Source organism: Stegostoma tigrinum, chromosome 46 (assembly GCF_030684315.1).
Source record: "Stegostoma tigrinum isolate sSteTig4 chromosome 46, sSteTig4.hap1, whole genome shotgun sequence".
Taxonomy (NCBI): domain Eukaryota; kingdom Metazoa; phylum Chordata; class Chondrichthyes; order Orectolobiformes; family Stegostomatidae; genus Stegostoma; species Stegostoma tigrinum.
In genome coordinates this window covers 8,743,240-8,752,907 of record NC_081399.1, presented here as the reverse complement: position 1 = coordinate 8,752,907, position 9,668 = coordinate 8,743,240, and the positions used below count along the sequence as shown (strand labels likewise).

At 55.6% G+C, this 9,668-nt stretch overlaps 1 protein-coding gene across 9 annotated transcripts in view; it reads left to right on the top strand.

The window, feature by feature from the left end:
- Positions 1-7,178, top strand: part of LOC132207389 (myelin-oligodendrocyte glycoprotein-like) — a 31,183-nt gene extending 24,005 nt beyond the window's left edge. For 7 of the 9 annotated variants that reach the window (XM_059642880.1, XM_059642874.1, XM_059642879.1 and 4 more), the window contains 3 exons: positions 372-434; positions 5,429-5,530; positions 7,109-7,178. In XM_059642880.1, the coding sequence (XP_059498863.1) occupies positions 372-434; positions 5,429-5,530; positions 7,109-7,125 (182 nt within the window). In that variant the 3' untranslated portion in view covers positions 7,126-7,178. The remainder of the gene's footprint in view (positions 1-371; positions 435-5,428; positions 5,531-7,108) is intronic. The other 2 variants (XM_059642875.1, XM_059642877.1) reach the window with 2 other exon arrangements.
- Positions 7,179-9,668: the final 2,490 nt, after the last annotated feature.

The window sequence follows — 9,668 nt, the reverse complement described above, 5'->3', positions numbered from 1 at the left end:
TGTGTAGGTGGGGGAGAGAGTGTGTGTGTGTGTGAGTGTGTGTGTGTGCCTGTGTGAGTGTGAGTGTGAGTGAGTGTGTGTGTGTGCCTCCTCCTCTGTGACTCTCTTTCCCTTCTTCATTTCAATGTCTGTGTCCGTCTCTCTGCCTCTAGGCTCCCTCTGTCTGACTGGCTCCCTCTGTCTGACTGGCTCCCCCTCTTTATTTGTGTCTGTCTGTGCATTTATCTCTTTCTGGGAGCTCACTCACCATTTCTCTGTCATTCTCCGTGTCTGATTCCATGTTCCTGTTTTTGCCTTGTCTTTCTCACTCTCATTCCTGCGCAACATCAACATCAAACTCCCTTTTACTTCATTTGCTCTGTGTTTTCCAGCTCCGACAACGATGGATCCGAGAGCAGCTCTCTCCACAGCGACAATCCCCCAACGTAACAGGGGTAAGACGTGTGGTCTGATTCTCACTCACTGTCCCAGTCCTGACTCTGGTCCGGACAATCCCCCACGCAAACCCCAACCCCAACTCAACCTGATAGAATCAGAATCCGCAAAGCAAAGCTAACAATATCGATAGCACAGCACCCGTCTCTAAATACACAAGCTACAAAACTCAGAAAGGAGGGTCAGCACAGTGTACGGCACTCTCGGACGGTCAGCGCTGAGGGAGCGGGCACTGTCGGAGGGTCAGTGCGGAGGGAGAGGCCACTGTCGGAGGGACAGTGCTGAGGGAGCGGGCACTCTCGGACGGTCAGCGCTGAGGGAGCGGGCACTGTCAGAGGGTCAGTGCTGAGGGAGTGGGCACTCTCAGACGGTCAGCGCTGAGGGAGCGGGCAGTGTCGGAGGGTCAGTGCGGAGGGAGTGGGCACTCTCGGACGGTCAGCGCTGAGGGAGCGGGCACTGTCGGAGGGTCAGTGCGGAGGGAGTGGGCACTGTCGGAGGGTCAGTACTGAGGGAGAGGCCACTGTCGGAGGGACAGTGCTGAGGGAGCGGGCACTCTCGGACGGTCAGCGCTGAGGGAGCGGGCACTGTCAGAGGGTCAGTGCTGAGGGAGCAGGCACTCTCGGACGGTCAGCGCTGAGGGAGCGGGCACTGTCGGAGGGTCAGTGCGGAGGGAGTGGGCACTGTCGGAGGGTCAGTGCTGAGAGAGCGGGCACTCTCGGACAGTCAGCGCTGAGGGAGCGGGCACTGTCAGAGGGTCAGTGCTGAGGGAGCGGGCGCTGTCGGAGGGTCCGTGCTGAGGGAGCGGGCACTGTCAGAGGGTCAGTGCTGAGGGAGCGGGCGCTGTCGGAGGGTCCGTGCTGAGGGAGCGGGTGCCGTCGGAGGGTCCGTGCTGAGGGAGTGGGCACTGTGGGAGGGTCCGTGCTGAGGGAGTGGGCACTGTGGGAGGGTCCGTGCTGAGGGAGTGGGCGCTGTCGGAGGGTCCGTGCTGAGGGAGTGGGCGCTGTCGGAGGGTCCGTGCTGAGGGAGCGGGCACTGTCGGAGGGTCCGTGCTGAGGGAGCGGGTGACGTCGGAGGGTCCGTGCTGAGGGAGTGGGCACTGTGGGAGGGTCCGTGCTGAGGGAGTGGGCGCTGTCGGAGGGTCCGTGCTGAGGGAGCGGGCACTGTCGGAGGGTCCGTGCTGAGGGAGCGGGTGCCGTCGGAGGGTCCGTGCTGAGGGAGTGATTAGTCGCAGAATGTAGTTCACTAGTCAGTGGAGTCGGAAATTTGTTGGGACGGGAGAAGCCCAGTCGCGGACATTTGCCTTCAACGTGGAGAATGTGCCGGTGAAACTCTTTGCGATTCTGGAGTTGAGTGGGTGGGAATTAAACTTATGGTTTTGGAAAGAGTACAGAACATGGCTCTGCTTTTCACTCTCTCTCTCTCTCTCTCTCACCGCACCCCCCCCCCACCCCGTCTCTCTCTCTCTCTCTCACTGTCTGTCTCTCACACCCTCACTCTCTCTCTCTCTCACTCACTGTCTGTCTCTCACACCCTCTCTCTCTCTCTCTCACTCTCACTGTCTCTCACTGTCTGTCTCTCACACCCCCCCATCACTGTCTGTCTCTCACTGTCTGTCTCTCACACCCTCCTCCCATCACTCTCTGTCTCTCACACCCTCTCTCTCTCTCTCTCTCTCTCTCACTGTCGTCTCTCACACCCTCCCCATCACTGTCTGTCTGTCTCTCTCTCTCTCTCTCTCTCACTGTGTCTGTCTCTCACACCCCCCATCACTGTCTGTCTCTCACACCCTCTCTCTCTCTCTCTCTCTCTCTCTGTCTCTCACAGTCTGTCTCTCACACCCCCCCATCACTGTCTGTCTCTCACACCCTCTCTTTCTCTCTCTCTCTCTCACTCTCACTGTCTCTCACACCCTCTCTCTCTCTCACAGTCTGTCTCTCACACCCTCTCTCTCTCTCACAGTCTGTCTCTCACACCCTCTCTCTCTCTCTCTCTCTCACTGTCTGTCTCTCACACCCTCTTCCCATCACTGTCTGTCTCTCACACCCTCTCTCTCTCTCTCTCTCTCTCACTGTCTGTCTCTCACACCCTCCCCATCACTGTCTGTGTGTGTCTCTCTCTCTCTCACTGTCTGTCTCTCACACCCTCTCTCTCTCTCTCACTGTCTGTCTCTCACACCCTCTCTTTCTCTCTCTCTCTCTCACTCTCACTGTCTCTCACACCCTCTCTCTCTCTCACAGTCTGTCTCTCACACCCTCTCTCTCTCTCTCTCTCTCACTGTCTGTCTCTCACACCCTCTTCCCATCACTGTCTGTCTCTCACACCCTCTCTCTCTCTCTCTCTCTCTCTCACTGTCTGTCTCTCACACCCTCCCCATCACTGTCTGTGTGTGTCTCTCTCACTCTCACTGTCTGTCTCTCACACCCTCCCTCTCACACTCTCTCTCTCACCCTTCCCCCTCTCTCACACTCACTCTCTCTCTCACCCCCATCTCTCTCACCCGCCCTTCTCTCACACTCACCCTATTTCTTGTACACTCACACCCACACACCCCTCTCACTGACAGTTTTTCTCCCCCTCCCCCACACTCTCACACACTCACTCTCTCTGTCTCTATCTCTCTCTCACTCACTCTCTCACCCTCCCCCTCTCTCTGTGTCTCTGTCGCCCTCCCCCTCTCTCACTTACTCTTTCACTCTCTGTCTCTCTCTGTCTCTCTCTCTGTCCTCACCCTGCCCCTCTCTCACACTCCCTCCTCTCAAACAAACTCTGTCTCACCCTCCCCCTCTCTCACTTACTTTCTCACCCTCTCCCTCACACTCCCCCCTCTCTCTCTCTTACTCAGTCTCACCCTCTCTCCTCTCACTTTCTCTCTAACCCTCCCCATTCTCTCTCATCCTCTCTCATCCTCCCTCTCTCTCTCCCTCTCCCCCACGCACTCTCTGTCCCTCACACCCTCTCCCTCACACACACTCTCTCTCTCACATCATGCACCCACCATCCTCCCCCCAACACTCACTCTCTCCCCTCCACGTCCCCCATTTGCCCCCTCTCTCATTCCCACCGTCACCCACGCCTCACCTCTCATCTCCTGCTTCACCTGCACCACCCCCTCACCCGGCCCCCACCTACCCCCACCTCTCACCTGCACCCCACCTCTCGTCCCCCCCTCACCTGCACCCCCTCTCTCAACCACCATCCCTCTCTTTCACCCTCCGTTCTCCCAAACAAATGCTCTCTCACCCTGCCACCTCTCCCTCACACTGCCTCTCTCACTCTCTCCCTTCTGTCTCTGTCTTTCTGACTCTCACCCCCTCTCTCTCACCCTCCCCCCTCTCACTTACTCTCTCACCCTCTCCCTCACACTCCCCCCTCTCTTCCCTCACACTCGCCCCTCTCTGTCTCTCTCTCTCTGACTCAGTCTCACCCTTTCTCCTCACTTTCTCTCTAACCCTCCCCCATTCTCTCTCATCCTCCCTCTCTTTCACCCTCCTCTCTCTCCCACCCTCCTCTGTCTCAGTCTCTCACCCTCCTCTCTCTCCCACCCTCCTCTGTCTCAGTCTCTCACCCTCCTCTCTCTCCCACCCTCCTCTGTCTCAGTCTCTCACCCTCCTCTCTCTCCCACCCTCCTCTGTCTCAGTCTCTCACCCTCCTCTCTCTCCCACCCTCCTCTGTCTCAGTGTCTCACCCTCCTTTCTCTCTCACACACACACACAGACAGACATACACACACACACTCACACACCCTCACACACACTCTCGCTCTTCTCTCTCACCCTCATCCTCTCTCTCACTCGCTTATTCTCTCACCCTCCCCTCTCTCTTGCACTCTCTATCACACCCACACTCTCTCACCCTCCTCCTCTCCCTCACACTGCCTCTCTCACCCTCGCCCTCTCTGTCTGTCTCTCTCACTCTCATCCTCCCTCCCTCTCTCTCTCATTCTCTCACCGTCCCCCTCCCCCTGTCCCTCGCACTCTCTCTGTCACCCTCTCTCTCACCATCCTCCTCTCCCTCACACTGCCTCTCTCCCCCTCCCCCCTCTGTCTGTCTCTCTCACTCTCCCTCACTCTCCTCCTCTCTCTCACTTATTCTCTCACCCTCACTGTCTCTCTTTCTCTCTCTCTCTGTCTCTCCCTCTCTCTCATCCTCACTCCTCTCTCTCAAGCTCTATCTCTCACCCTCTCCCTCTTTCTCACATCCCCTCTCTCTCACACTCCCCTTCTCTCTCACACTCCCTCCCACTCTTGCTCACCCTCCCCCACTGTCTCTCACACTCACTCTTACACGCCCTCTCCCTCACACTGCCTCTCTCACCCTCCCCTTCTCTCGTGCTCTCTCCCTCACCCACCCCCTCTCTCTCAGTGTTTCTCTCACCCTCTCCCTCTCCCCACTCTCACCCTCTCTCACACACTCTCTCTCTCTCTCACCCTCCATCTCTTTCTCAGCCTCCTCCTCTCCCTCACACTCTCTCTCTCACACTCACTCTCTCTTATACCCCCTCTCCCTCACACTGCCTCTCTCACCCACTCCCTCTCTGACTTTCTCACTCTCTCTCACCCTCCCCCTCTCTCTGTCTCACTCTCCACTCCCCCCTCATCCTCTCTCTCACCCTCCACTCTCCCCTCACTCTCTCTCTCTCATCCTCCCCGCTCTCTCTCATTCTGTCTCTCCCTCTCCCTCTCCCTCTGTCTCACCCTCACTTTCTCTCTCCTTCTTCCCCTCTCTCACTCTCTACGCCCTCCCCATCTCTCTCACAATCTCTCACCCTCCACCTCTGCCTCTCTGTCTTTCTCTCTCACACACGCACACTCACACTCTGCCTCTAATGTGGAAATGCCGTCTCCTCTCTCGCGATATCCCTCTCTCTGTCAGATCTTTAACTGGCTTTCACGCTATCCTGATTCTCACAGGCTCGGCGATGAAGAGAAGGCGAATGGCTGGGCGGTTAAAGCTGATCCTGTGCGCTTCTCATTCTCTCCTCTTTCCTTCGCAGGTCCACGGGGGAAGGGTAGGCACCATCTTTGGCTCATCGCTGGTGGTATGATCCTGTTCGCATGCATTATCACAGCTGTGAGCATTTTCATCACTCATGACAGTACGTTGGGAGTGTTCGATGGGGACGGTGTAGGGGAAGCTTTACTCTGTATCTAACCCCGTGCTGTCTCTGTCCCTGGAAGTGTTTGATGGGGGGGGGGACAGTGTAGAGGGAGCTTTACTCTGTATCTAATCCCATGCTGTCCCTGTCCTGGGAGTGTTCGATGGGGTCGGTGTAGAGGAAGCTTTACTCTGTATCTAACCCCGTGCTGTCCCTGTCCCTGGGAGTGTTTGATGGGGGGGGCAGTGTAGAGGGAGCTTTACTCTGTATCTACCCCCGTGCTGTCCCTGTCCCTGGGAGTGTTTGATGCGGGGACATTGTAGAGAGAGCTTTACCCTGTATCTGACCCCGTGCTGTCCCTGTCCTGGGAGTGTTTGATGGGGGGATAGAGTAGAGGGAGCTTTACTCTGTATCTAACCCCGTGCTGTCCCTGGGAGTGTTTGATGGGGGACAGTGTAGAAGGAGCTTTACTCTGTATCTAACCCCATGCTGTCCCTGTCCCTGGGAGTGTTTAATGGGGGGGACAGTGTAGAGGGAGCTTTACTCTGTATCTAACCCTGTGCTGTCCCTGTCCTGGGAGCGTTCAATGGGGACGGTGTAGAGGGAGCTTTACTCTGTATCTACCCCCGTGCTGTCCCTGTCCCTGGGAGTGTTTGATGCGGGGACATTGTAGAGGGAGCTTTACCCTGTATCTGACCCCGTGCTGTCCCTGTCCTGGGAGTGTTTGATGGGGAGACAGTGTAGAGGGAGCTTTACTCTGTATATAACCCCGTGCTGTCCCTGGGAGTGTTTGATGGGGGATGGTGTAGAGGAGGCTTTACCCTGTAACTAACCCCATGCTGTCCCTGTCCCTGGGAGTGTTTGATGGGGGGGGGCAGTGTAGAGAGAGCTTTACTCTGTATCTGACCCTGTGCTGTCCCTGTCCCTGGGAGTGTTCGATGGGGACGGTGTAGAGGGAGCTTTACTCTGTATCTAACCCCGTGCTGTCCCTGTCCCTGGGAGTGTTTGATGCGGGGACATTGTAGAGGGAGCTTTACCCTGTAACTAACCCCATGCTGTCCCTGTCCCTGGGAGTGTTTGATGGGGGAGACAGTGTAGAGGAAGCTTTACTCTGTATCTGACCCCGTGCTGTCCCTGTCCTGGGAGTGTTTGATGGGGGAGACAGTGTAGAGGAAGCTTTACTCTGTATCTGACCCCGTGCTGTCCCTGTCCCTGGGAGTGTTTGATGGGGGGAACAGTGTAGAGGCAGCTTTACTCTGTATCTAACCCCGTGCTGTCCCTGTCCCTGGGAGTGTTTGATATGGGTGGGGGGGGGGGGGGGGGGGCGGGCGCGGGCAGTGTAGAGGGAGCTTCTCTCTGTATCTAGCCCTGGAATGTATCTTACTGCATTGTGGTGATCCCTGTCTGGAGGCTCGGTGCTGGAATTCCCTGTCGGGTGGTTGCTGAGTGGATCAGGGAGACCTGAGGCACATGATCAGACACAGAATGACTCACTCCCTGTGTTTCTCTCTCTCTCACACACAGATGTGACTCACTGCCATCTCACTCCCTGTTTCTCTCTCTCTCTCTCTCTGACAGATATGAACCAACTGTGATGAATGTATTTTAACCCTGAACAACAAGTCATTAAAAAATACTCCTGACGGATCCTCTGTGTGTCTTGTTGGAAGCTTGTCGACTCCGTTCTCGTCAGACTTTACAGGTGCGGTGTTTGCGCAGCTCTCTCTGAGCATTTCTCACGTCACGCCCACCTCCTGCACCAACCCCCGGCCCCGCCCCCGACTCAAATCACTGTCCGACTCCCTCTCGGACGGTCCGGCCAAACACGCCCCCAACCCCCGCATCGTTTCCAACCGCTCTCTCCGTTCCTGACCCGAAACGCTGTGGAAATGTTCCGTGTTTCGCCTCGAATCGGTTGGCTTGCGAAGTACGCCTCCGTGGGCAGCGCGCCGAAACGCCACACACAGCCGTTACCCAGTCCTCGCCGAAGCGAACGATTCATAGCCGTGCACGGTGTTCCCCCGATTTTCCTGTGGTCTGGAAGCAGCTGGCAGAAAGCTGCACTTTCCCTCTTTAACCTGAGTGACTCAGAGTTGCCAATAAATAGCCACAGGTCAGCAGCTATTAGCTGTCGGTAAGTAAATTGACAAATTGGAACTGCATTTCTGATCTCTCCCTTTTTCACACAAACAAGAACAAAAGGAAGGGAAATCAAACGCGGTTTTTTGGATGGAGGGGAAGACTGGGAGGGCAGTTCAATGCTCCCTGTCCACAGCATTTGCTGAAATGGTCCTTATACAAATCAGAATGCTGCTTCTCAGTCTTCTCACACTATGCCCCACCATCTCCAAGGCACAAGTCAGGAGGGTGGTGGAATTCCCCCCCCCCACTTGCCCCTGGATGGGGGTAGCTCCAACAAACACTCAAGAAGCTCTCTGCTTCCCCTGCCCCTCTTTCCTTCTCTCTCTTCCCTTTCGTCCTCTGTTGTCTGCTCACATTTTGCTGTCACTTTCTTGTTCCTTTCACACTCTCTCTCCGCGCCTCACTGCCCATGTCCTTCTGCCTGTTCCATGTTCGTCCCCTCTCCCTGCTCCACACTCTCACTCCCTGTGCCCCTTTCTCTCTCCCTCGGTGGGCATTAGCTGTAACCCCACAACAAGCGAACTTGTAAAACAGCTGCTACCTCGCGCTGTCTGATGAAACCGGCCGTCCTCTCCCTGCCCTGTCCTGTCTCTGCTTCAATAACACACTGGCACAAAGATGGGTTTAAATCTATCTGCGAGAGATCCCCATCGATGCTCCAGTTCCACTGGAATCACTGAGCCCCATGCTGACCCCTGCACCCAGTCGACCCCCTGACCTGCCATATGCCAGCAGGAGGACGTGTCTGGGGGAGGGGGTGGGCGATCCCTGCATCTCCCGATACCCTCTAACCTCTCCCTGTCACCGCCCCCGCCACCAAAATCGCCAATCCAGTCCCCTAAAATCGGGTTGCCCGGGCCTAAGAATCCAGGCTGTTGGTGGAAATCGCCAAATGAGTGATGAAATAATTTGATGGAAGTGCGCGGTGTGAAAGGCAACTGGGATCTGCGGAGGTCGGGGTGGGAGGGGGTCATTGGCTTCAAAGTCCCCAGGGAGATTGAAGATGAACCTCAGGAACCACGGACCTGGGGATGATAAACAAAAGCGTTGAAAGATTTTATTGAGTCACTGGTAGGAGATTTTGGGTGCAGGGAGGAGAGTGTGTTCAAGAATTTTGCATGAGGCTGAAGAATCAGCCAAATGACGGTTCAAACATTCCATTGGAGTGTGATTGTGGAGGTGGGGAATGGTCAGTGAGTGAGGGCCGGTGGTAAGGCAGGAGGACTGACTGGCCCCTCTGAGCGTGGGCCCCAAAGGTCTGAATTTGAACTACCCACGGGATATTAGAGATGGAGATTATAGGATCTGTCTCTGCCAAAGGCTACCGGCCAACAAGTCATGCATTTGGAGAGACCACACGTTACACGAAACAGGATCACAATCACTATTACTTTAGCCACGTGGGGAGGTGATAGCCCAGTGATATTATCACTGGACTGTTAATCCGGAGACGGCACAACATTCTGGGGACCCGAGTTCAAATCCCGCCAGGGCAGATGGTGGAATTTGAATTCAGTGAATATCTAGGATTAAGAATCTAACGATGACCGTGAATTCATTGCAGATTGCCAGGACAAACCCACCTGGTTCACTAATGCCCTTTAGGGAAGGAACCTGCCTCCTTACCTGGTCTGGGCTACATGTGACTCCAGACCCGCAGCAATGCGGTTGCCTTTTAACTGCCCTCTGGGCAATTAGGGATGGACAATAAACGCTGCCTGGTCAGAGTCGCCCTCATCCCGTGAATGAATAAAGGAATCGCGAGGAAGAGAGATGGGCAATGAGACCACTGATCAGGACGAGAGCGATATTATCCATTGTCTTACCGTTGATGTATGGATATTAAAGCACCAGTGTTTCTGTGTTTCTTTTGAAATTCTGACATCCGCACCAGTTTCCTCTCATTTGAGTGACTCACCAAATCTTTTCTACTGCCGATAGCCAGGGTGCTCGCTGCTTTGTTTAAACAGGGACAGGCTTTGCTGTTCTGTCTGAC